We start from the raw sequence: 27314 nt of genomic DNA, 5'->3' as shown, positions 1-27314 counted from the left end.
CTGACGTCCTCACTGCCCTGCTTTAGCAAATGTAGGATGCGATAAAAGTATTGATTCTCCCCTCCGGGGCTCCACGTCATTGTTGCAACATCCGTTAGCTACAGCTGTGCCTTCCCTTGTATTAAAACCAGTAAATATTTTGGAGTAAAGATCAATACGCAGAAGACGGCTTGACAGTTTTCAAATAATATTTTTAACCACCTTCTCACACCCTCCTCCACATATATGAATGTCTGAATCACTGTAGTACGGCAGCACGGTGTGACAGCTAAGGAGAGGGTGTGAATCCCATTTTCTGAGACTGGAGTCCCTCCTTCACTCCCCACCCTGCTGTGATGCATGCGCAGCTAATTCATAATAATAAATATCAAGTATTGGCCGTGATGAGCGAGCAGTGTGCTATTAAAATGGACTCACATTGGTTTTAGTCGAGTGCTTCGAGGTAATGTTCTTTAATGTTTTATTTTTAATATTCAACAGTAGCGAAGGATCACAACAGGAGGGAGGAATTTTCTGTTAGTGGTCAATCTCTCACTGTGTCTTCATGACATGACCAACCAATTACTGCACTGAGGAGGGGAATAAGCTCTGAGTCTCCGAGGCGCTGAGGAAAAGCCTAATATAGGTGGCCGTTCACACGGTCACCTTTAATATATAGATACAGATGGACTCTGCACGTCGTACTGATTCATGCAGAATTTGGAAAGAAAACGGCAGAATATAATCCACATACATTATAGTACATTGTTTTCATTAAGAGGGCAGGTGAATGAATTGTTTTCCTCAAGATTGTCATAATTAATCATAACGATAATTAAGTATTTTTTTTTGCTGCGATAAGATTAGCCATTAAATAAATTAAAAAAATTTATAACGTAAGTTTCGAAAGCTGTTAGGATTCAACTCATTTATAGGTTTCTGTACCAGTTTTAAAGAGCAGTGTAGTAACAGTGAAGTAAAATGCAGGACGAAACCAGCAGGATAAAGCGGGCTACTGTGGACGCTTTGTTTTTTATACGTCACTCAGTTCAGTCGACTCCATCCATACAGCCAAGGATCAGAAACAGCTACTGTATCTTCAAGAAGAACAAGGAGTGCTGCACCAGATGGTGTAGCCCCCACAGAGTCCAGATCTCAATAGTCAGGGATTACAGGGAGAAGCAGCTGAGACTTCCTTAATGCCACAGTTGAAGTATGGCAAGTTGGAACAACCCGCCTGCCAAATACCATTTAAAACAAAAAGTATAGCGTAACTTCTAGTTAGCAGGACAAGCCAGATTAAACTGGGAGAAGTTACCCGGTAATGTGCAAGGAAATCAAATCCGTTGTGTAGTTCAAACATAGTGTTGTAAAAGAGATGATTTGAGACTTTATTTACTTGCAGTATGTTTCAGATGAAGCAGGACACTTCATAAGATTTTAATTTTCCACAAGTAGTGGCCTTACTTGAACATAACTTTATCAATCTCCAGACATTAGACGTCATGGCTTCGAATTAGAAGTCAAGACTGTGTGGGGTCTAACATTGTGTAAATCAGCCCTGCACACACTTGGTTCAACTTGTTATCGCTGTTTTTAAGGCGGTTTCTACAAAGAAAACCTGAAGTCTCTGGGTTGTTAAAAATGTCTTGGAAAATTTTATTTTTTTAAAGAGTGGAAATCTTTAACAGTCTTTGAACATCAAGTGCCTAATAAGGGAGTAGGACCACCCTTCAGAGTAGTTTCAGTCCCTCGTGGAGCGCTGGACTGTAAGTAATTGGATGTTTACCCTTCATTGAAGAAGAAAAAGCTTTGCGGGATGAAGGAGGTGGAAATCCACTCTGCACTCTGCTCTCCAGGATGTCCCATAAAAGCTCGATGATTTTGAGATCCGCTGATTGAGAAGGGGATGGAGGCCATTTGACGTCAACCTGATGACCGTGGTCTCACTTAGGAACATGTCTCTCGGTGTGTTTGGAGACGATATCATCCAGTAATATAGAAGCATGACGAGAGAACAGCGTAGGCACCACAGGGTGCACCTGTCCTCAGAATGACCTCATATCCTTTTGCGTTTATATAACCACGCAGAGATATCATCCGACATAATGATGCATGTGAGATTGCTGCCCATTGAAGACATCGTTTTGCTTTTTCCGAAACTTCTTACCATTATCATACATCTACCATTACACGCTTGTCCTGATTTTCTTATTGACCGAGGATACAAGCGGCTCAGAATGGAGAGTCTCTTGTAAATACCCACTTTAGATAAAACATGACATACATTTTTTTAATTGGACTTAACAAGAGGTCTTAAAGGAACACAAATCTTTTACTGTCTTTTTGAACTATCGTTGGATTCAGAGGATTTCCAAGGGATTTAAATACAGAAATATTCACTAATAAATATACTATTTTCTACTGCTCATTAATAGATTAATAAAAGTATAAACTATCATAGTTTCACATTTAGCACGTCTCTGTCCGCTAGATTCTCTCTGAATAGATCTGTAATCGGGCCGGGCGGTATATTGGCTTTTTCAGGTCTATCAGTATATTTTTATAGGAGATATAAGATGAGAGAACCCCGTTAATAGCGATGTACTTTGTGGACGTTGCGTTATGTAACTCGTTTCTTCTGTAAAGCCATGCTAGTGTTCGCATCTCTCCACTCACACGCACTATCCGTGCAGCTCTGAGGAGCTGGTTGGTGATAAATTGTCGGCTTTAGCTCGGGTGTGTGCTCCCTTCGGACAATCACCCAACCATACTTACTTTCTGGGATTTTTGTAGGAATCTACAGTGGCTCAGCTCACACTGGGGTGCAAAGCTGCGCTTCCAATTCACCTCCACTGTGGCAAATAATGTATTTTTACTACATGTACCATTATCAAAAAAGGATGCAGAGGAATAACTAAATAGAGAAGTAAGCGCTAAACTAAAGTAGCTAGCAGATCTGAGGAGCTTCTAAACAACTTTGGGATTACCGAGAAAGTTGTTTCAAGAAGGAGAGCTATAGGTGCCTGAACAGAACTAGTGTAAGTTTAAATGTACCGCGGGTCATGAGCTGCTGTAATAAAGAATATAGCTAAATTATCGGGGTTGAGACTGAACAGCAAAACAGCTACCAGTAACACAGAAACACCGGCAACATGAGTGAGACGATGTCATTATTGCAGCACGTCAATTTGTTGTAGATGTTGAAAACAACTGAAGGAGAATTCCCAGAGGTTTTTTGTTTTTTTTGTTTTTTTTTTAACATTGGCTATTTATTTTGTATCGGTTTTAATTTACGTTTAACAGCTCTACACTTTGAAAAAGTAAACACAAGCTTGTTTTTGCATCATATGTCGATCACACACTGATATTGACGTACAAAGGAACATTTAGCGTTCTTCGTAGAAAACCGTGCATCACTGTTCAACCTAAAAATACGAGATATGATATTTAGTCCATACTACTTTCTCTGGATGCAACTGTGTTTTCTGTATTCTTTTTTCTTTAAATAACCAACTTGTTAAATGGTTTTGAGTAACCCTCCTCTTAAGCGAGTAATCTCCCACCAGTACAGCTGACGTTGGGCAGTCAGAGCCGTGACATTTCCTAACTATTCAGTCTATGTGTTTTGGCTGTTCAGCCGGGAGTGGGAGCTAGAGTAAATGAATCACACTACTTTCCTTTTTTCAGTCTGCTAGTCTACTGATGGAATCCATTCACTGGTGAAGCTAATAGCAGCCGCACACCTCCCCCTCCACACACAAACACACACACACACACACACACACACACACACACACACACACACACACACACACACACACACACACACACACACACACACACACACACACACTCGTCCCTGAAGGACAGTCATTGTCGGTCCACCCCGCCCACACCTTCCCTGTTATACCTGCAAGGTTAATATGTATGGGAGATGTATTGGAAAGGTCATAACTTGAGTGCTGCTCCACTCTGTATCACAGCGTTTGTACATAAAGAAAGACATAAAGACATTGTTTGTTTATTCTGCATCTGTAGGCTGCAGTACTACTAATCAAGCAGTGCTCGTGAGGTCCTGCAAGTCCATGTTGGTGTGTACATGTGTGGGCCTCATAATTTTATATATCAAGATATATAATATCTTATTGTAGATAGAGAATGATAACCTGCTCCAAAAAGACAAAGAAATAGATTTTTTTTTTTAATGAAAAGACAAGAACAGAACAAAATAAATAGATGTGATCTTATCACCCCTTTATTTGTTTATTTGTTTTACCCCATATTCAAAAGAATAGGCAGGGACAGGGTTAGATATAGTCCGGTTTAATTGGTATCTTTAAAAATATATATATATATATATATTTTTTATCATGTATAACATTGTTAACCTGCAGTTTCCCTAGGAAATATACTAATTTAGAAAATGAATTCAACAATAAGCATTTTTCCTGGTGCGACGACTCAAAGAAGAAATATATTTTGGTTAATATGAGTATCAATCATAACTTTATAGATGTACGCAGCATTTCTGCTGGTTACAATGTCAACATCTGTGTCCTTAAAGCTCGCAGTGTTTTGGGGTCACTGCCTGATGCTGGTTTGGACTATTTAATACTCCTGACAAATTAGGCCTCACGTTGCTCCAAGGTGTACTTTTTTAAACAGTAGTATGTTGCACACTGGAGTCAAACTGACAGTTATTATAATAAACCTCTTGCTTGGTGGACATTTTGTGTGTCCAAGTAATTTCTGTGTTTCATATAACTTAATAGAAAGATTGATTTAAGTTTGGAACAGTGTAGTAGCTCTACTGTTTGGCTTTAGGTATTCCTTGCTCTGACTTTATCTTGGGTCACAGAGTGACACAAAACTCAGAGATAAGCTATCAACGGTAGCATATCGGTGCAGCAGAGAAGGAAACATCCCGATACATGCCGAAAGGTCGAGGTAACCAAACCTTGTCAACACTGTGTGGCAGCAATCCACTCCACCAGTCACCTGCTTTCACAGCGTACACGTGAGTGTTTGAGGCTCTCGAATCCCCTGGGTGCTTTTTCTGCACAAACCAATAGATCTTTACCTTTTCACAACGGGAAACATTGGTGCTCCATTTATGATATTAAAATTGTAGACCATGGCTTTTTTCTCAACAACAACAAAAAAAAAATGTGATTCTGATCGGACAAACCACCTGTTTATTACAAGTTAACTTCAACCAATCAGATCAAAGTTGTTTTTCAAACAAATAGTTGCTTCTCACGTGTCATCACACCTAAACCACACCTGTAGCTGCCAGTAGATGCTCGCAGGACGCTGATTGGTCAGACACAAACACTTCAAGCTTGAAGCCTGAAAAGAGGAGTTCTCGCGTGATTGCATGATTTCGTGATGTCACGAATCCTGCTGCAACACAACAAAATAAAAAACAGTGTAAAAGAAAGTCCAAATACATAAACAGAATAAATAAGTAAATAAACGATAAAGAAGTAGCAGCATACGATCTAGCAGCAACACAAATAGAGTATAAACAACTCTGCCATATGGACATATTGCACAGAGCTAAGTCAGTGGGAGGAGTGATATGTCTATACAACAGTACAAAATTGGCAGCAACACAAGATGCAAGCACCAGTATCAGTCTAAAAGTGACACAAACAAAATAAAGAGCTTTTCAGGAAGCACCGACACCTCGTCTGACTGCTTCTGGAAAATACCTCCAGTTAAATACTGTTTATGTGACTAAAGGTTCGGTCTGTAAAACCTTCAACTTTAAATTGTGGATCTTGTAGAATCTTTGCAGTTCTTCATTGTCCGGCTCAGATTTTCTCTCTGCCCTTTATTTTTCTCATTCTTCGACTTGGGTTCACTCTTGAAAGCTCCGGCCTCCCTCCATCACACACTCCTGTGTGTGTCTGAAGCAGGTGAAGACCCACACATTCACACCACCAGCACAGATCCTGGCTCCTAACTGGTTTTAAATCCATGACAAGGAGCCCTCGCTCTGAATATCAAAAGACCCGCATCTGAGAGCATGTAGGCATGACTCACACCCGGCTCTGTCTTAGTCCCAGCTCAGTACCTGAGCGGCCATCCCGCTGGATGTGGCAGGGGTTACCAGAGGATGCTGATCAGACACTACCCTGTCTGCAGTGTAGGCAGAACTCGACTGTATTTGTCACCCAGCCATGTGAACACATGAAAATCCCAGCAGTGTGCTGAGATTTCTAACACACCGATTTGTCCCTCCCGGTTCCTACTTCCATGCCGGGGGGTCATTCTCTGACGATAAGAGTGCCTGTGCTCTCTTCAGCACAATGTCCAACCATAGCAGGCGAGCAAGGAAGGCAGAGTAGCTGTGACAGCTACAAAGTGGCTGAGGGAACTGTGTACTTTAGTTGGTCTGCTTCAAATAAAAGGGCTGCTAACAGCAACAAATCACAGCTCTGCAACGCAGCAACTTTCCCTCTGTGATAGAAACCTTTTTCATTAGTGTTCCCTTTTTACACGTCTTGCTCTCTGCTGGATAAAGTGAACAGAACTTGTTACACTATTCGGTCTGCACAGAAATGTCTTGAAGACATGAAGTTTTTCTTCAGTTTGGCAACTTGCAACATCATGTTGTGTCTACCACTATGCATGTATCAATGCGAGTGGTAATGTGCACCAGCGGCCTGTCAAAGAGTTGCAACCCTGTTTTGTATGGATGCCAGGCTATACCTTGGTTGAGGTGTACACAGCACTGGCGCAGGAGCCTGTCTTGTGCAGCAGGCCAGGATGACATGTGAATCGCAGCAGCCGAGAAAGCCCTGTTTAAGTGGAGGCAGTAGGGAGAAGCAGGCAAGAGCCAGGAGGCAAACAGACAAACAGATGGACAGGCTGATGCCAAGCAGGCAGTGGAGCAAATAGATTGTGCAGCATGGTGAACGGACTCAGCCTACCAAAGAAACAACCAACAGACTCAAGACCGTGCCACCCTTGTCAACCGCTCGTGCTTCTCTATAATTCATAGAGATAGGATAGATACGTGGTAAATAGCACTCTCATCTCCCCCCTTCCCCTCATCTGCCCCTGTCACATCCCTCATTTGATATGTGTTATGTAGGAGGAGGAGATGTCAGTCTTGCAAGATGGGAAATGAACAAACCTGTATGTGAGAACTGGAGTGAGGGAAATAAATGCAGGAAAGAGATGAGTGCTGCAGGTGGAATTGGACTGTGGGACCCTGGGGACTTCAGCCCAGCAACAATACACAAACACACAATTCACAAAAAAGCAGAGCCCCATTCAGTTTTACTTTTTTTTTTTTATTTGCTTTGGATTTTAAAGCATCTTAGAAAAACTTCAGTAAAATAAATTGTGAATGAAGAGAGATTGTTTAAATGATGTGAAACGATGGCTGCTGACAGATGAACTCAGAGTTTAGATACGAAGACAAAAAGCCTTTCACAAAGAGACCGGACACACCGTGGGACTCTGACAATGGCACTGGAGAACAGAGCTTCTCCTGCCTTGATGTCTCAGAAACTCTTGGAAAGTATTTAGCTTGTATTTCCCTGAGGCTTTGGGCACATGCTCACTGGAGCAATAACCTTTGCTTTAATGCAGGAGAAGCATGATTGTAAGTTTTCCTCCGAGACTTCCCTCTAAAATGTGAGGTGCTCAGATTGACTCAGTCTTGTTTTTTCCTCTATGGAAATCGTCTTGCGCTGTGCAAGTCAAATAGAAAACCACCTTAAAGAGCCGAGACAAGCGCTGTCAGATCTGTCTGGTTGTGTACCTACACAGTCTAATGGTTTGTCTGTGTGTGTGTGTGTGTGTGTGTGTGTGTGTGTGTGTGTGTGTGTGTGTGTGTGTGTGTGTGTGTGTGTGTGTGTGTGTGTGTGTGTGTGTGTGTGTGTGTGTGTGTGTGTGTGTGTGTGTGTGTGCGTGCATATACGTGTGTGTCCGTGTTTGTCTGTCTACATAGGTAGAATGTAAGAAGGCCCAGCCCAAGGAGGTGATGTTCCCACCAGGTACACGAGGGCGAGCCAGGGGTCTGCCCTACACCATGGATGCCTTCATGCTGGGGATGGGCATGCTGAGTGAGTTCAAACGCACCTCCACACTCTCTCTCTCTCACACACACACACACACACACACACACACACACACACACACACACACACACACACACACACACACACTTGCAAATACCCAAACAAGTCATTCAAGGGGGGAATTGAAAAAGTTCAGAGACTGCTCCTGATGCACGCGAACGCTGCGCAGCACCGTGATGTGTCATGAAGCCGAGGGAAGCTAACACCTTTAGGATTAGTACTCCCAAGTTTGGTCGCTTGATCAACGTAATCAACTAAGTTTCACACATTTTTGTGAGCAGGGTGCATCTGCAATTTCAGCATAGAGCTGTAATTTGAGCAGAGCGTGCACATCACATTTTGGACAGAAAATGGTGCGGTGGGGAGCGACGATTGTGTTGTTCAGGGTTCAGCCTCCGAACATCACAGAAGAACTCGGTGGTGACAGTCTGACCCTGCAGGATGAATTCACAGTTCACAACCCTGCGAATGTAAAAAAAAAAAAAAAAAAACACCTGCTTGTCCTCCTGACCTGATGCACTTTTTTTTCAGGCTTGGACAGTGATGTTGAAACGCAAATGCCACTCAAAACAATTCACCCGGCTCATTGCTTCATTGCCGTAGGCTTTATGAAACATTTCCAAGGTCTCTTCTGCAGATTTCCTGAGTTTGACACCAAATTTCATGTGCACTCTCTGGTCATGTCCATGGTGAAAGTCACAGTTATGCTCTAATCCCTGTTCACACAAACGCGTGTTGATGTAAATCAAGCAACGTAGCTTGAATCACCTTTTCACATGCTCTGTGCACGTCACAGTGCTGCACTCCATTTGCACGCAACACGAGTGGTCTCTGAACGTTTTGATTGCTCCTTGTATTTAGATCCTTTATTCCCAACCTGGAAAGATCACAGGCGGTGCATGAGGTTTTGTCTGCTCTGAGGTTGTTCAGGCTGTCAAAATAAGATTTGCACATGTTAAACAAAATATTAAATTGCCGGATAAAGAAAAGTCAGTGTGTAAAGCTTTTTAAAAAGCTTTTTAAAAAAATTGGCCCTCAATCATAAATAGTAAGCTACACTTCTGTGACTTCTCAACCTCTGTGATCTAAGACTCCGTCAGTATTGTCAGGTCAGCTAGCAGCTAAATGACTAGCTCATCCTGGCATCTCATCGTTATTTCTGCTGTCAGAGCATCACTATTGTATGAAAACAACATGGCAGAGAAACTTAAAAGTGCTGATGACTCATCTGTAGCGAAAAAGAAAATAAGGCTATACCTCGAGAGTTACATTACTGAATAGCTTTATTCTTTTGTGTGTGGGTGGGTGGGGGAGGGCAGCTTTTCTTGAATACAAGTGGAGGGGCACTCAAAGAAAAACAAAGGTTTGGAGCCTCTATATACATGTTCAACCATCAAGTATCAGCTAGCACATACAATTTATTTTTTAAAATGACAATCTTTTTCTTTCTTTTTTTCTTTTTTTTTTTACCAGGTTGCAAATCAAAGAGTGTCAGACATGCACACCCATTCAGTCACCAATTTCTACCTGCTAAAAAAATCCACTCATGCACACTCCTGTCTAGATAGCCCCATTAGGTGGGCGCTGCCCCTAATTAGGCTGCTTCAAGGTGTGCCACCAGTGGCCACTGCGATCTATTTCTGGTTGAGTCTGGTACAGGCAGCCCCTGGGCATATAGGAGCAGACCAGCACATTAGCAGGCTAAATGAAGAGGAAAATTGGTGTAATGTCATATTAAGGATTCATCACTGTGCCCCCCCTTAATGCGTAATGAAGGGGACACACATGTCAGGGAGAGATCTCATCTACAGGGACCTCAGCTGCTGGCCCACCCCTCTTCATTACCATCCAGCCCGTGCCTGTGGCCCTTTTTATTTAACACTATTGCACTCTCTGCCTCCCCGCTCACCTTCTATCCATTTATCTGCGGGTCTATGTGTCTGACGGTCTGTCCGTCCAGCCGTTTGTCAGCGGTTCACATCTCATTTGCATATAATTTGATTGTGCGGCAAAACCAAATGGATTTGCCATCTCATAAAAGATTTATTTTTTCCGTCAAAAGCAAAAGAGACACGTTGCTGATTGTAACCGAGTCGTTTTGGCCCCCGCGAGTAGCCCCTCCCACTCTCTCTTGTAGCAGGTGCAAGCAGAGCCACAGTCGTGCATTTTTTATCTCCACCAAGTAATCTCGTGTTTAAAGTGGTTTTGAAAGTCACATTTAGCTGCCGCTTGTTTTGCATTTTCTTAGAAATTAACCAACTACGGAGCTGTGGAACCATTTTTGACAAGGGAAATTAAGGGGCAGTAAACTAATTATCTACACTATATATCACTCTGTGTGTCTGTCAGGCAGTATAACCCTCTCTATACAGTTGCTTGAAGCGCCAGGGTTATTGCAGGCTTGACCTTTCCATGAGGGTGATTATACAGTTGTTTGTGGTAAAAGTGTTCATAAGTCGGGGGGCCGAGCGCTTCTGTCAACTCTATCTAAGTCGTTCCCGGCTCCATCTCATCTGTTAGAAGTATTTAACAAGCACAGTGAACTTTTCAGAACTTATTACAGACTAATGTGTCTGCGAAGAGGAGAGCACTCTTCCCCTCCATTGGGAGACGGCAGGCAGAAAGGCAGTGATGTGCTCATGTGAGAATATTAACAGCCAACTTGTTTGGAGACACTCTTATCTAAATGAAATTGGAACAAGGACAGCGAAACATTCCTTTATATAATTTGCATTTGGAAAAAGGGACCCTAGGCTCATTATTTAAGAAAGTGTAAGCTCCTTTTGTGCCAAATCTCATTAAAGCCATCCCTAGCTCCTTTGTTTACTGCCTCTAATCGAGGCATTTATCTTTATTGTGTTGTGCCGATGTATGTTTGCTGAAATTAATACACATTTGAGCCCGGGTGAGGTATGGGTGTACCAGATGGATAATTGATTTTAAAGTGAATCAGAACTGTTGAGCCATAAAATAGGTACATTAGCATGCATATTAATAAGGCAAACAAGAGCACTAAGAGGCCGCCACCAGACCAGACACAATGGCAGGCTTCATTTAGTGAAATGCTTGTGAATTATCGCCTACTTTCTCTTTTCTTTTCTTCCCTCCTCCCACTGTCTTGATGCAAAAATATTTTGCCGGTTTGCACATACTAAGAATTTCATGAGAGAGTAGATTAACACAGCAGTATGTCTTGTTGCTTTCTCCTTCGACGCTCACACACATCTGGCTGCAAAGTCTTCATTTAGTGATGTGAAACCAGTTATAATGCAGCACATCAGACAAGAAAAATGCTTTTGCCATTTCAGAAAGTGTAGAAATACGGAAGTAAGGAGGAGTTGTTGTGTCTGAGCCGACAATTTCAGTTTGGCATTTATTCTGTTTGAGTGTAAGACTGTATCAAACACATAATATCCAATCTTTTGCTGTCTGTGATAGCTTTTCATTGTACCATATCACACTCCTTTTCAGACATAACAAACAATGAGGGGGTTTTGCGAAGGCTATCCATCTGTAGCTTCCTGGTGATGACTTCTCATCAGCAGCTGATGAGGATTGTTTTTTTGTTTTTTTTCCGCTGTGTCCTACTTCATCCATACCAGGTTAAGGTTCCCCTCACCGCCTCGCACAGTTTGCAATTCTTTTTTGTCTGCGAGAGAGGGGAGAGGGTCTGCGAGAGGCATTTTCCCATTGGGTCAGGAATAAATTGAACTTTTTCATGGACAGCAAACACTGATTAGATATTTATGACCAAGGTCAACCTTTCTGATTCCAGCTGGCACAGGCTCTGAGGCATACAGAACAGAGCATCCACACACATACTCACACACACACACACACACACACACGCACACGCTCACATATCCTACATACTCACACACACACACACACATACATACATACACACACACACACACACACACACACACACACACACACACACACACACACACACACACACACACACACACACACACACACACACACACACACAAGAATGCACACGGATGCAAAGTAGTGTTTGACGCCCCCGTGCTGCAGACTCATGCATGCAAGTGCAATCTCTGGACAAACTGTATAAATGCTCAGTTTAATACCTGCTTCAGACGTGCAGTCTTTTACAGTTAATATTTAGAAATGTATGACTTATCACCTGCCTCAGCCTAAAAATTATTATCTAGACATTGAAATGGTAATGTGCCTTCACCCGCTTTATAAGGCGAGCGTACAGCTAACAAGAGCTGAGGACACGTCAGCCTGAAAGAAGTTTCGGAGGTCAGTTTCGGAGTTGTAGCTTTACACACAATGGAAGAGAGAGTTATCAAGGCTGGCTCCTGTGATTCATTCCTAGCCGAGAGGACTTCATCTCACCGGGTAATTTAGTCCAGACTTATGGTTGAAGGTGATAATAGCGTGAGGAAAACAGATAAAGACTTCGACATATACCATAATTAGAGGGTTAATTATGTTTATATTACCTTTGATGGTGCTCAAATTCTCACTGACTCACGCAGGCTGGATCACTCAGCCTCCCGCTCTTCTCAAATTCCTCGTTTTCGTCTGTATCCCACTTCCTCGCTGCCTTGCTCCCTCGCTCACACCCCGTTTCTCAATATGTTGCCCACAGCTGCTTCTGTCTGAAAACTGTCCAGCTAATTAACTGGTGGGTCTGTGGTAATAATAAGAATCATGACAGCAGATGAACAATACATCTGCTGCTCTTACATTTTTCTAATGACACTGGGTCCTCTTTGGGCCTCATCGCAGCTCTCAGGCCGCCCAGGGACTGTGCAACTTCTAAACAAGTCTGTCGCCCTCACCGAAAGGTTGACTTTGGTTTGCAGATGACATTTGAAGTCACTTTTGGCATCATCTGTTCGTTTTATAATTCAGTAGTGGAGGCCTTAATTGTATGAAAAGCAAGCCTGAGCTAACTCATCTTCGGTTTCAGCTTCTGGTTTATTGCAGATGTAAATAATTGCAGTGTTTGTGGGATCTACCATCAAAATATTCATTCAGGAAATTTGACACATAAAAGATTTAATGTGACAAAAATTAAAAACACAGCTAATTGTGCATTTATTTTGTAAATGTTTTAATTTACTTTCATCATTAATGTTGAGTTAATACATATTAAAAGTATTTATTACAAACTGTCAGCGGAAAGTAAAAAGGTAAAAACCAAGTGCTCAAAAGCCTCATTTGATGTTTCAGGGGTCAGACAGGGTGAGATAGTTTCTATTTAAGCGATCTGATTGGATAAACAGATCTAGCACATGCTTCTAATCTCCCTAAGACATTGGTTACCCTGGTAACACCTGAGGTATCCGCTGGAGATGACGAGTAAGTTTTAATTCCGTTTTAATTACGGGTTAAACCTTGTTTCACCCGGCACGACAATCAACACATGAACGCCAAGCTGGAGGCACAAATGTGCAGCCATCACACACTTACTTACCCGTGGCAGCTCTCTGACAGACCGCTGCACATGCAGCCATATTAACACATGAACCTTTGCGCTATGGTGAAAATGCACAGGCCATAAACAGACGCCGTCCTTTAAAGATGCCTGCTATAAAGTGTTATTACACCAAGCTATAAAAAATGCCTGAGAACTTATGCTTGAATGAAGAGTGAAAATGAATTAGACCCCGAAGAACCATGAGCTGCTTATCAGTGCTTTGGTTTCCAACCATTTACCAAATGTGTCATTTAATCCTAATGAAGACCTGAAACAAAAATTAATGAGGATAAAAAAGGTAAAACAAAATACATAAATAATTGCAAAAATCTTGTCGATTACCAGCTCTGAGGCTCCTCCTGAGGTACCTTAAATGTGTTCAAATGAAACAAGCTATTGATCCATGTTTAATTTAAAGAGAGACTTTGTGAGATATTAGCAGCTACATAACTTTTTAAATCACCAGGCCTGCCTCGCCTTTGAAAGAAAATTATTTTACAATCTGGGCTCCATGTTTATGGTTGAGGCCGTTATTCTTGTAGGTTATAAAAACATTTTACTCACTGAATTAATCACTGATCTGGCAGTGATCCGAAAACAAAGTCCTGCAGGACGAGCAGCACGATCAAGATTAGAAAATGCAAATATAACTGTGACAGGTGACCTGTGGTTGAGGACGGTGCTTGTCATCAAACTGTGCGAACACAGCGAATGTTTTTCTGTTGACAATCTACCTTCAACATTATCAGCTATAAATACATAAACATTTTTATTAGGCCTAAAGCATAAAAGTTAATCACCTCTTGCTTATTGCAGTTTTCCAAACAAGGGAAAAAAGTTTGTTTATGAAAAGTATTATTCCAAAATGTGATACTTAGTCTTGATTATTTGAGGGTCTTATTTCATGTGGCGGTTATTGTACTTTTAGTTTTGAAGGGTATTTAGTAACATGAGACACTCAACAGTTTGAAGGCTATCGTTCAAGATTTGTTTTCCTGTCTTAAATGAGTATATAAGTAGCTATATCCCAATGTTTGTTTTGGAATAAATTGATGGATAATTTATTGATTATTTCTACTTCTCATCTTCCTTTTTCTAAATTGTCTTTTTCTCTCTATCAAAGGTTACCCTAATATTGTGGCAACGTATGGCCGCGGATACACTGGATTCGCACCCAGCTACAGTTACCAGTTCCCTGGTAAGTTAACGGCTTCCTAAAAATTGTTGCAGCTGATTTCTGCTTTGCACTCTCAAACAGCACAATCAGACACGCGTGCGCACAAACACAAACACACACACACACACACACACACACACACACACACACACACACACGCACACACACACGCTCGCATCCACATACACAAATGATCATCAATGTACACGTCCGTCACCAAATAATCTGCAGGGGTTATAAATAGGCGACGTGTCCGGATTTTCGAACGAGGTTTTGAAAGCTGACATATAGGGAAGTAAATTGCTTACTCCTTTTTATCCCGTACTCGAACACTACCATGACCAAATGTCTAAAATGGGGGAAGTTCTTCGTCTTCAGTGGCCCAATGTATGCAAATTCGTCTGTTGGGAAGCGGAAAAAATAAGCAGCTCTTTGTGTAGGCAGATTTTAAAAATGTGGTTCTTATAATGGAAAATGAATGAAGTCATTTTCTGCATTAAAAGTGTTGACTCAGAGAGCCAGGCGCTTTAATGGGACTCCAAATGGGAGGCGTGCAGTCTGGAGGTGAGCAGCTGTACCTGTCTGCTGTACGAGGGCCCGTAGCTCTGCTGGTGCCTCACTTAGACAGGCATCCTGTCAATTTCATGCTTTATTTAGGGACTTTACACATACTTTGTTTGCCGTGCCAGACATCATTCCCTCCGCTGATAAGACGGAATAGGAAATATCTGACAGCAGCTCAGATCTCTGTAATATCTTTGTGAAATAGATTCAGGGATGGTAAAACAGGAGGTCCAGCTGTGACCACCTGAAGATTAGACATATGCTAGTTTTTTTTTTTTTTTACTTGACCACAACATCATTTGAAAGAAGCAAAGGAATAGCTGCTACTTGTCGATGTGGATGAACATGAGACGCATACAGATGTGGTCAGTCCGGTCATAAAACATGACTTAATTTAGGGGTATTTATTTGATGAATAATTAATGTGTATGATTGTAAGAATGTATTTTGTGTGCAGCATGCATCTTGCATACATATTATAATTGACGCAAAAGAATATGTATCAGTGCTTCATAATCCGTAAAAGCATCCTAACATTAATGAATTGGATCAACAGAAGGAGAGGGGAGGGGTTGTAAAGAATCAGAGTATTTATTCAATATAAGTAACTCTAGTTAAACATGTATTTTTTTAAATGTTTACTATTTACGACAAATTAAGGGATTTCACCTTCCCCGAGGCAGAATGTATGATGCAGTCCCTGTTAAACTCAATTTAAAGAGCTTGATAAAGCTGTATGATTAAAACAGCCTCCTCTGGGCTCGTTCAACTCTTGACAGGTAATTGGAAATTTTAATGTATGAATCAAACTCCTTGTCCAAATGAAATAACCCCAGGCCAAATATTGACCAGTGTCCTTCCCAACTAAGATGTGGAAAGCATCCTCAATTTAAGATCAAAGGCTTTTTTCCTCACTGTACACTGCCTCGCCAAAGCTCTCCTATAAATAAATGGAGCTGGGACCAAGCAGGCGAGATCCAAGAGGCATAAATTGTGGGCAGCATTTCAAGAATTTCTCTTTATTTTTTTACACCCAGTAAACCTCAGGGGTCCGCTGTTAGCAGGGGGGAAAAAAGTGGTCAGGCAATTGCTCAATTGTCAAGATAAAACAGTGATAAAACATTGATCAGTGATGAAACACTGAATTAAGTACAAAAACTCAATAAGACATACACAGAAAAAGAGAAATCAAAGCTGACATCTCTGCGGCTGAAGCAGAGTTCAAGTGTACAAAACAGAAGCTAAAACAGACTTGGAATATACTCGACCTGATGGGTTAAAGGCTGCGTTCAGGACCGCCAGTTCGACTTGAACGAGACACCAGCTCAGCGGCTGCTAAACACAATTTGACACTCCCAATTAATTCCAACATTGATCACAGTGCATTTGATATCGATCACATGCTACACGTTTGTGTCTGTATCTGTCAGGTGGAAGGTGCTTACAAACTGGACAGACGTCATTTCTACCTAATGCACTTACAGGGTTTTGCATTTTACTGATACAGTATGTATTTAATCACATCATCAAAATGTTTCCATGCAAGCGAGCATAAATCAGATCGGCACCCCAAATGTCAAACTCGCATTGTTTAAGACAGTATTTAAACCAGCTGTAAACAGCAGAATTTGCTGGATCATAGAAAAGACACTGAACACTGTCAACAGATGTTTCTCCGGCACAGATGCCTGTTGTGATGTAAAGTAGCTGAGTAATATCAAAACGATTATTCATATATTATTCATCAAATCAAAGGAGATTATAAAAACTACTACTTGCTCTTGCATTGTGGCGTGATAGATACATGACACATCCACAGACCGCAGAGAGCAATCATACTGTTGCTGGCAGAGTGATGTGCCACTAAAAGAAAAAAAGACTACAGACTTGTCTTAAAAAAAAAGGCATTTGCAAGTGTTTTACGAGGCAGGAAATGCATCTATTCAGTTTGATAGGAAACACTGAACGGAAACAAAGTTATTTTTGCTTGTAAAGATAGAGCTGTTGGCTGCCGAGGTTTCATCCACAATTTGAGGGTTAGAAAATGACGTAATTATTTCAGGAACATAAGGCCCTTAAAGATTATTTACATCCCTTTTGAACTAGGAACTCTGCCAGAATCTGCCAGTCTTCAGTTGCACATATACGACAGAGATGCAGTGTTAGAAGCGCATTAATCAAATATTTGCACACATTTTAAGTAAATTGTTGTATAAAGGACAGTAGTGAGTCTGTAAAGTATGCATGCAAATACGACATTGTGATATTTCAGTGTTGTAATGTTGCCGTTTTCTATGTGGATGTGAACAACCCCGCTGCTGAGATGGTTACCAGATGGAACTTAGAATAACACTAGTCCCTCGGAACTGAGATGTTTTACTGTTGTCATAACATGGTTTCTAAAAATACTTATTGCTGATATTTATGACACTTTCCCACTTTAGTTGTAGCTGAATCTCCACATTACCTGAAGTAGCCCCACTTGGAACTCAGTGTCCTCTTTGCTTTCAGAAAAATCATGTACACGAGACGTTCCTCCAGAAAAAATGCTGGTGCTGTTTTGGGCTCCAGTAATCCCTGTTTCTAAAAGTAGGATCAACTAGTCTCATATATTTGCATGGTTGAACTTAACTTCCTGACACACTAAACCCAACATACATGACTTAATAAGCATGAAGGCTATGTTCACACTGCAAAGCTCGATTTGGATGTATTGCTCAGATCTGATTTTTGCTGTTTGTCTGCTAACGTTATTTTTTACACGTGGCGAGTATCCGATTTATAATCACCTGAAAGTAGCAAAGAAGATCAGATTCAGTTTGATTTGTGCTGTTAACACTGTAATGAAAGAATCTAATCTGAGTCACGAGCAAAAAAAATGTTGGATTTGTGCCGCTCGCGCATAGCGAAAGTGTTTGTTTGCAGTTTGTGTGAATCAGCCCTTTAACTGCTGAAGCACTTTTTATTGTTATCAACTGGACACGATAATACATAATATTAAATAACAAATATGCTGTTATAGAGATGACAACACTGGCAGGTTCTTCTACGAAACTCAAATGGCTTTAGACTGATGTCAGTATGTGAATGTAGGTATCAGTTGCACTTGGCGTGAGTCGGGGTGGGGAGTTGACATGTCAGTCAGCCAGCTTCAGTTCATTTTCAGACACACAGCTGCCTGTGAACCTGCTGCTGGTAGATGATTGTATGTACAGCCCACTGGCTGCTACTGCCATATGACATGAAACCAATTCTTCAATTAAAAATATAAATATAATAACAATTAAAGTGTTTTTTTTTTTTAGACGTGATATTCCTTTTGGAAAGCTGGGGGGGGGGGGGGGAGCTGTGTGCACAGTCAGTGAAAACGGTCTGCGTTAGCCAAAAGAAAACTTGAAAGTAACATCCACTATGAAACGACGTCATACGCTGCTCTGCTCATCCTGGATGGCAGCTGGTCCAAGAATCAAAGCATAAAAAATAAAGCACACACCAGCTGTACAGAGCTCGACTTAAATGATCAGATCGCAGAGCGAGCAGTTGTCAGACTACAAAAAGGAAACTCAAATTGAGAGAATCTTTGAATTAAAATAGGGCTACAATAGAACCTCAGCTTGGGTCTATCAGACATTAAAGAAAGCGGCATTCCCTAGATAGTTCCGATGAAATTGGCGGAAAAGTTTTCAGATTGCTTCAAAGGAAGAAAAGTCTAAAGATTGGTTGAAAGTAAGATCCTTGCCTCATGCTGTGGAGGTAGTGGAAGTAGTAGACCTCTACTTTCATCTGAGTAGAGGTTACAAAATACTTTATGATTACCTGAGGAGATCAAGCCTACAGTAGGGTAACAGTATTTGTATTTTTTTTTTTTTTTTGTTATTCAAGACCCATAACGCAGCTGTAAATACGGCGAGAAACGGAGAAAGCAGGAGCTGACGAGGCATAAGGGCCATTACTGTACATTATTCTTGTTTTTATGCAACCGTCTAATTAGCATTAGCTTGCTGATAAATGGGCTATTGTATTATTCAGCTCGCAGCGCCCTGGGGAACAGTCCCGAGATGTGCCGCATTTTAACCAGGTGTCTAGTTTGGAGGACCTGGCGTGATTAAGGGATTTCGAAGTCACATTCAAAGAAATATCCTGTTTGATCACAGCCTGGCGGTACATTGAACTGTTGTTTACTTGTGTTAGATCACCCTAGGCTAAGACTGGATATGGTGAAAGATCCTTGTGTTTACTGCGCATAATAAAAATGCAAATGTTCCAGAGATAATGGTTTTTAGCAATAAGTGCAAGTTAAGCTTATGCACTGTAAGTTTTTGTGCGGTATCGTTTCTGCCGGCAGTGGCAGCAAATATAGAGGAAGAAATATGAAGAGGTTTATGAATGACAGTGCACTCTATTGTGTTCTGGGTGTATGCATGAATAAGAAGCTTGTCTGAGGGAAAAATGTAATTAAAATAAGAAAATGTAGCGAGTATATGTGCTTTATGCATGTGAATAAGCTGTAGAAGTGACCATGAAAAGCAGGGATACACCCCTCGTACATTCATATTGTACTTTCGATTGTTATCCAGTCTGGTATCAGTCCTTTTCATTACACGCACATGAATGCACAGTTGAACACACAGAAACGCTGTATTCATACAAAGACTGAGATTTGGGAGCCGCGTACGAAGAGAAGAAGGCGGAGGTGGAGGGACTTCAACCAGGAGCTTCTCTCCGTCTTCCTGTGCGACTCGCTGCCTCCGCTGCCGTGCCCTCAGTGCCTCCCCTGGCATAAATGACCATTATGGCTCCATTAGGGCTGCTACTAGGAGGTCATTATGCTACACTGAAAAACCAGGGATGAAGATGTTAGTGGGGTCCCATCAGGGGAGAGACACAGGCTGAGTGAGTGAAAGGCATAACACTCAGTCATCCAGCTATTTCAGATGTCAAGACAGGCAAACAGCAACTCAGGTCCAGTGAGTCAGCTTCTCAAGGAGGAAAAGAACAGAGGCAAGGGATAATTAAGGAGGAGAAAGGGCAGGGGTAAGAGCAGTAAGGGTGCAATGAGGACAGAGGGATGTCTGATTTTAGGTTACCTCAACACCGGAGAGATAAACCCTGCAGGCTTTTTCGTAGAAAGTCTGTGTTTCTTTCTCACAACACATTATAATAACCAGTGTTTGAGCATGTTTGTGGTGTTGGGATTGGCTTTGTTGTAGTCGACGGTTTGGTTTTCCATCTGTTTTACTCATCTCGTTGCCATATCCTTCTCGTGTCACACGCTTCGTCTTTGTCAGGCCTCGTTCCCCAAGGAGATATGACGTGTGGGATAGCATTGCAGTAGCCTCCATCCCTCTGTATCTCCATCTCCACCAACCTGCCACGCCTGAGACAGAACAGCACACTCCATCATACCTAACTGACAGAAAATGACATATCAAAAGCCTTAAATCGGCACGCAGAAGATTTCTGTTTCTGTGTGTAGGTAAACAGGACTCAGCCCTACAAGGGGTTCCAGATCCATCAGCTTTTCTTGCTGCTCAATATGAGAATTTTGCAGAGTGGCCTGGTCGGCTCTGAAACCCTCCCACATGTGGAACAGAAAGAGTTTGGCGACCCACCCACAAGTCCTCCTTGAGCCTCTTGTGGTTTAGGAGATGCTCATACTTTGTATTTATGCTTGATTCAAAGACAAAACAAGTTGTACAGTCAAGCAACACGTTTCGGTCCATTTCTTCTTCTTCATAAAGGAATCAAGGTCTGTGTCTGACACTAATGTTGCTCTATACGACTGTAAATAACAGTAAGAAGGAGGCTACCGACCTGTTGACCTTCCTCTTCCTGTGGAGAAGAATGCAGAGGTACAGGGAGCGGCTGCCCTCTCAGCAGGTGGCACGTAGAGAAAGGGAACCGCTGACCTGTACAATTGGTATGATAGCGGCTGCTCCCGAGGGATGTGTGCCCCTATAAACTAGAGCAAAGCCAACCAAGCACATGATAAATGCACCAGAGGTCACACTGGGCCTGAAATACCAGCTAACCACCCAGGGTTTAGCGAGTGTATGCTGCCGGGAGATGGAAATGTGTTGAGATGGACGCTACAGAGCTGTGAGCTGTGGACAGAGGAGCGGAGGTGGCTGTTTGGTGATGTAGTTGCATCCCGTGGGCGGATTTCAGTAGCTTCGGTATTTCTTTTGTGACCATTGCATTCAAAGCTTGATTTTGGAGCGACTTGTCCAGAAAAATGTTGATGCAGTTTTATAATTTGTATGTCTTTTTTTTGTGGAAAATGGTTTTAAAATTGCAAGTTGAGCAAAACAGTTGTAATATAGAATACAGAGGCTGCATCTTCTGTAAAAAACAAGTGCTTTTAACATGTAAATGCTTTTTGAATAATATGAATTCAACATGTACTGTGTGCACAAAATCAAAGTTCTCTTACAACTAAGGGATGTAAAAAAAAAAAAACTAGTGTAATTCAACACTTACAGAATGATCAGACTGACACAGAGACGTGTGGAATTCTCTTGATAAGACCACATTTCCCATAAACCCACTTCACATTTTTCAGTATGTGGTTTGTTTTGATGATGAGAGGAGAGGTTGAAGAGCCAATGCGACTGTAAATGAGGAGTTCTTCTTGTTGGAAAAGCAGTTTTATTTTGAAAGGTTTACTTTGTGCCTTCTGTTCAGTACATTTACTGTGGCGAAATCACTTGAATTTAATACAATTGCGAGCTCCTGCAAATACTGTGTTGATTGGTTGAATTTGTATTAATTATTGCGACTGCGAGATTGTGATTTCCTGGAGGGACTGGGATTTGATTGCCCTTTGGTCTCTTTGATTTTGGCTGATCAAAAACACCATTTCTTTTCAATATATACGGGTTTTTTTTTTTTTAATTATTATTATTATTCTGTACAAGAGGACAACTTGATCGAAAGTCACTTTCATAGTACTCTTGATTAATCAGTTTATTTGTGCTGCACCTATCATAAAGGTTAGTGCAATTGTTTTACAGGTGATAGACAAGCCGATAATAAGTTTAAACAGTAGAACAACACTAATGCACTAAAGAAAAAGCATTGAAAAGTAATAGCCTCTTGTTGATGTGGTGAAGACACTGTTGACTAAAAGTTAAACTTGTATTGCAGTAATTAAAAGTGTTGAAGATGCTCTCCAAACTTTTGTCCAGTGGAACTCTCTTGTTGTTGGCTATGGTTAATTAATTTTTGCGTGGATGATCATGTAGTTTGGGACACCATGTGCAGTCATTATCAGCAGATGTAAGGTCTTTTAAGAATCCACACATCTTACATTTGCCATTTGAGTACATTGTCTTGGCTACAGTAGCAGAGCAGGTGGAAAGAATCACTGGCCTGGAGCTTACTTGTGTCATGGGTCCATGCAACATTGTCCTCCGTAAGACAGATCCCACTGTTTGTGTTTTTACGGCACTCGTGAGACGTTGGCGTGCACAGCAGCGCTGCGCAGTAGAACAGGTTTCTGTTGAACGAGAGTCGCACAGCAGATTGTTTCTTAGATCTTGTGACCATTTCTCTACAAGCTGGGTGAGCTGTGACCCCAGCAAGTGGTCCCACAGGCCAGAGTGAGTGCTGCAGGGCTGGAAGCAGATGGCCCTCCTGATGCCACACTGACTCACAGATTGGCTTTAATTGCCAAGGCTGATCATTAGCCCAATGGGTCTGCGGAGGCCGGGGCACTCCATGAGTCGCAGGCCTTAAAATAGGGCCTGACGATGAGCGTTGTGATCTCATAGACTCAAACGGACATGCGCGACGCATCTTTGCGCTCACAGACTTGGACACTCAGACACAAACAAGGCATAAAACTGACACAATCAAAGAGTCTTTAGGGCTGCATATGAAGGCGAAAGGAGGTGGAGGGACTACCGGGGGCCACTCTGCGCTTTCCTGTCTGACTCACTGTCTCCAGAGCAATGCTGACTGCACACACACACACACACACACACACACACACACACACACACACACACACACACACACACACACACACACACACACACACACACACACACACACACACACACACACACACACACACACAGACAGACACTACCATCACACATGCAGACTCTCTGAGCTTCCCAGGCCATGACAGCAATGAGTGTGCTGCTGTGATGTCAGTGGACAGCTCTGTATGTCACGCCCTGTCTACATCTGTGTGTGCAGGGATAAATCTGAGCTGCTCCCAGATCAGCTCTGTTCTACATTAACCACTCTGTTGTATGTAATGGTGCTTTGTGGTCACAGACACTTTCAACAGGTGTAGTTGCACTTCATCAACATGTCCTTCAGCCCTTTACAGGATGGAACTGTTTGTTGTTGTTTTGTGGTTTTCCTCATCTGTGTAGATGAATTGCATACTGATACAGTCAGATCCCAGCTCACATTCACATGCACGTGTGTCCTTGGGTGTGCGAGCACCTGTCTCTGCGAAACCAGCTGCTGCACTCTAACACGGGCGATGCTGAAAGGCCGGCTATTTTTCTGAAAGTGGAAGAGAAAGGCTCACCTCATTTGCCCAGGTCTTAACTCACCCTAGGACAGCAGACACTTCCTCACACACTGAGGCAGGCAAACAGTTTGCAATGGAGACCCACAGTCTAGGTTCCTGTGGCGGGGAAGATGAGCTGCAGTAAGAGGCAGAGTGGCAACGCTAGAGCTCATTATGTCCCGGCTGTTGAGCTGCTGATCTAGAAATGAAACTCGAGCTGCCCTGCCTCGTACGTGGCTGCCACCTTCGGACACTGCTTGAGACCAGCAGCAGAACAGAAAAAGGGAGCGCAGACATGGGAGTAAGCAGAAGATTACAATATGTGTGTCTGTGAGACCACGCTCTGTGGCTGCTGCCTGTTGTTTTGATGCCACCCACTGTTTAAGAGCTCCAAGCCCACTGAGTCGGGTACATGCTAGGACTCTACCCAGCTGCCCCCTCCTTCCCCTCCATCCCTCCAGCCCTCCCTCCTGCTGACTGTGCTAATAGCTCTCCAGTTGCTCAGCTCTATTTTTTTCCTCGTGGATGGACGTATGCATACATACACATATTGTATACTCAGAGTCGTAGCCCTCTGCATACTTCCACTCGATATGGAAACATTGTTTGCAGCTCTACTGATCAAGTGGAAGCCAATGTTGCAGTGCTATTTTTGGGTCATGCCACATTTTACCCTACTTGCCCCTGGTATCTGGAGCATTGCTAGATTGTGTAACTACAGTGCATGGAGCTGGCTAAGAGATGATGAAATCTCGAAGTGCTTGGTTTCAAATAACGTCGATGAAATATTACCTACAAAGCTGCTGCCTCTGTTAATTGTTAGTAACATTACAAACATTAATACATTTTATTCTCGCTGTAAATCAATCATCCCTGCAGATCAAGTTAGGATCAGTGTGTTTTTAGGAAGCACACTGATCACACACATTTAACTTGAATGGTAAATGACACTCAATGCACTCACTTTCATTTGAGAAAACCTGAAATTACCCCCCTTTATCATCCAGCCGTTCCGTCCGCAGCCACCCCCAGAACTGGGAGATGGGCATTAAAATGCATAAAAAATTAATGCTGTTTACTTGGACACTAATGAGAGGAGGCTTAAGTAGTCAAGTTTAATTAGTATGATTGGCTCCATGGGGACCACACGGGTAGGGCCATAACAACTGATTCACTCTGAGCTCACAGGACCTTTTCATACTCTCTGAGTGTCAGAGCTGATGTCAGAGGAGATTGGACTGCAGAGACATGTTGCCTTTACTGATCCCAGGTTGGAAAGGAGCACTGCAGTTAAATGCACTGAAGCAGACCATTACATAAGCACCACTGCAAGGTCAGACATCTGTGTCCTTCCTGTCTGTCTCCCTCTATTTAAGTCACCATCATAAACTGCCTCAGTATTAAGGTTGTGAACCAAGACCCAGTCCCATTCCCAAAACCAGTGTCACAATTTCCACAACCAAAAGGATTTAAATGTTTCTGCCATATCTATTCTGGCAGATTTCTCTTTTCTTTTTCTTTTTAATGCATTTATCTTCTCTTCTATGCCTTATTGTTTCACTCTCTACCCCTCCATCTTTAACTGGAAGTGACTGGGAGTCATATTGAAGATTGTGTGGAAGCAGGATGTGTTTATATCTGTTCTGCCGCACAGGAGCAGTTTCCTTTATACTGAAGTGCACGGGAAGGAGTACAAAGAAGAGGTCGAAAGTGGGGCTACACTTCAATAAAGAGCCTAGTTTGTCCTCTTTGATGCTATGCTGCAGCGCACTTCAGCTACAAAGAAACTGCACTCTTGTCACCGAGAACTAAAGGAAAAGACACCGAGCTCGCAGCATCACAGTCACTCACATACACGGCGCACATCAATATGTGTTTTTATCACATCTTGTGTCTGAGTGCCAAAGTCATGTGTAAAGCTAATACGCTTGTACATGTGCAGTATGCATTCTGGTAAGGCAATCTGCAATTCATAATGCCAGTTTTGACAGACAGCACAGTTAGTATGGAGCCCGCTCTTCAGCTGAAGGGTTTGGGTTGAGCCCCCTTGTCAGCAAGAATCCACCCTACTGAAGTGTCCTTTAACAAATCACTTAGCCCCCTGCTAGCCTCCAGTGAGGCCGGTCTGTAGCTGAACCTCACCTCACCTCTGACCTTCTTGTGAAGAGGGGTACAATTTACCCCCACAGGGATCACGTTATATGTTTACCATCTGGTAGATTTAGATGATACACTCCTCTCCTGAGCACGTGGAAGCCTTATTTTTTATGGGCTGTGATTTCAGACGACACTGTGTTCTGAATTCCTTCTGGTTCCAGTGGCTAAGATGATGTGATTTGACGTGTCAAACTAAATTTAGTACACCGTTCTGACTTGTAAAGGGACAGAGCAGTGCCGCTACATGCAGGAGGGTGGATTTCTCCTCTGTGTGCTTCTCAAAGGTTACCCAGCTGAAATGCTACCAAATATATCTCCTTCCTGGCTTCATCATTTTGTTCAAAGGTAGAAGATACGTGTGCAATCACTACCATAAAGCCGGGCTTTGCTGAGCGTCTGGGCTCACTCCACTTCAGTGATTGACTTTTTCTCTCCCCAATGAGAAGCTGCAAGGTCTTAATGGCAAAAGGATCAGTGTGCCAAATGGTTTCATTACACACAGAAAGCGTTACCCTCGGTTTAAAGGGGGAAAAAAGAGCCACAGTTTAGGCAAACGGACCCACTGAATCAAACAAAAACACGCACACAGACACACACATCTGCACATACAGCAGTTAGTCATGTATGATCATATCACTGAGCAACACAGAATTTACTATTCTTATCATACTATAAAGAGGATTGAGATCTTGGTGTTGTTATAGAGCATATATGTTGGCGCCATATGGTATAAGACTACCAACAGTATTGGCACATACTCTCAGAGTGGCTCGACCATGTTATGAAGACATGCAGTGATGTCATGTGGTGGTTGTGTAACCACTTAAGAAGCACGTTTACATACATTAATCAAGTTTTAATGTACAGACAAAGTGCTTTATTACTGACAGACTCAATGTTACTACGTGTCTTTACCTACCAAACACCTCTCTAATTCACAGGATGCTATGCTAACACTACGCATGCTATGCTCAAAAACCAACTAGTACAGCAACAACAAGGTGAGCTTTATTTCAATCGATTTAATTTGATAAAGACAATAATGTAATTGTGCATTTTTCAACCTTTTTTCCTGGATTATTCAAGTGATATTGTCTTATTTCAGTCACATGAGGTTCCTGCAAATGCTTCACAATAAAAGCATTGTAGCATTGTTGGGCTTCTGTCTACTGAAACACTAAAGTGCTTTTAATTTGAAATGGATACAAGAAGTGTCAACTTTGTGTTAATGTAGTAACTGAGACAGGGCAAACAGTATCAAGTAGGATCAAAATGAGGCTTTGTGTTGATATCATGAATCAATTAATACATCTTAAATGTCAATATACCAATTTGGACCACTCCCTT

At 42.2% G+C, this 27314-nt stretch overlaps 2 protein-coding genes across 13 annotated transcripts in view; both read left to right on the top strand.

Annotated features, from left to right (window-relative positions):
- The window catches only part of LOC138622079 (oligodendrocyte-myelin glycoprotein-like), a 222124-nt gene extending 199225 nt beyond the window's left edge, over nt 1-22899 (top strand). Inside the window, exon 3 of the transcript XR_011310988.1 lies at nt 22887-22899. The gene's annotated coding sequence lies outside the window, so the exon portion shown is untranslated. The remainder of the gene's footprint in view (nt 1-22886) is intronic.
- msi2b (musashi RNA-binding protein 2b) overlaps nt 1-27314 on the top strand; it is a 243771-nt gene that overhangs the window by 185429 nt on the left and 31028 nt on the right. For all 12 annotated transcript variants that reach the window (XM_069700580.1, XM_069700573.1, XM_069700585.1 and 9 more), the window contains exons 9-10: nt 7949-8063; nt 14663-14737. In XM_069700580.1, the coding sequence (XP_069556681.1) occupies nt 7949-8063; nt 14663-14737 (190 nt within the window). The remainder of the gene's footprint in view (nt 1-7948; nt 8064-14662; nt 14738-27314) is intronic.

The sequence above is a fragment of the Brachyistius frenatus genome, unplaced genomic scaffold, assembly GCF_029030835.1.
Source record: "Brachyistius frenatus isolate BFR_SWC_R1_liver_20210118 unplaced genomic scaffold, ASM2903083v1 Contig_34, whole genome shotgun sequence".
Classification (NCBI taxonomy): Eukaryota; Metazoa; Chordata; class Actinopteri; family Embiotocidae; genus Brachyistius; species Brachyistius frenatus.
The sequence above is the reverse complement of the archived record's forward strand: the minus strand, read 5'-3'. Positions and strand labels throughout refer to the sequence as shown.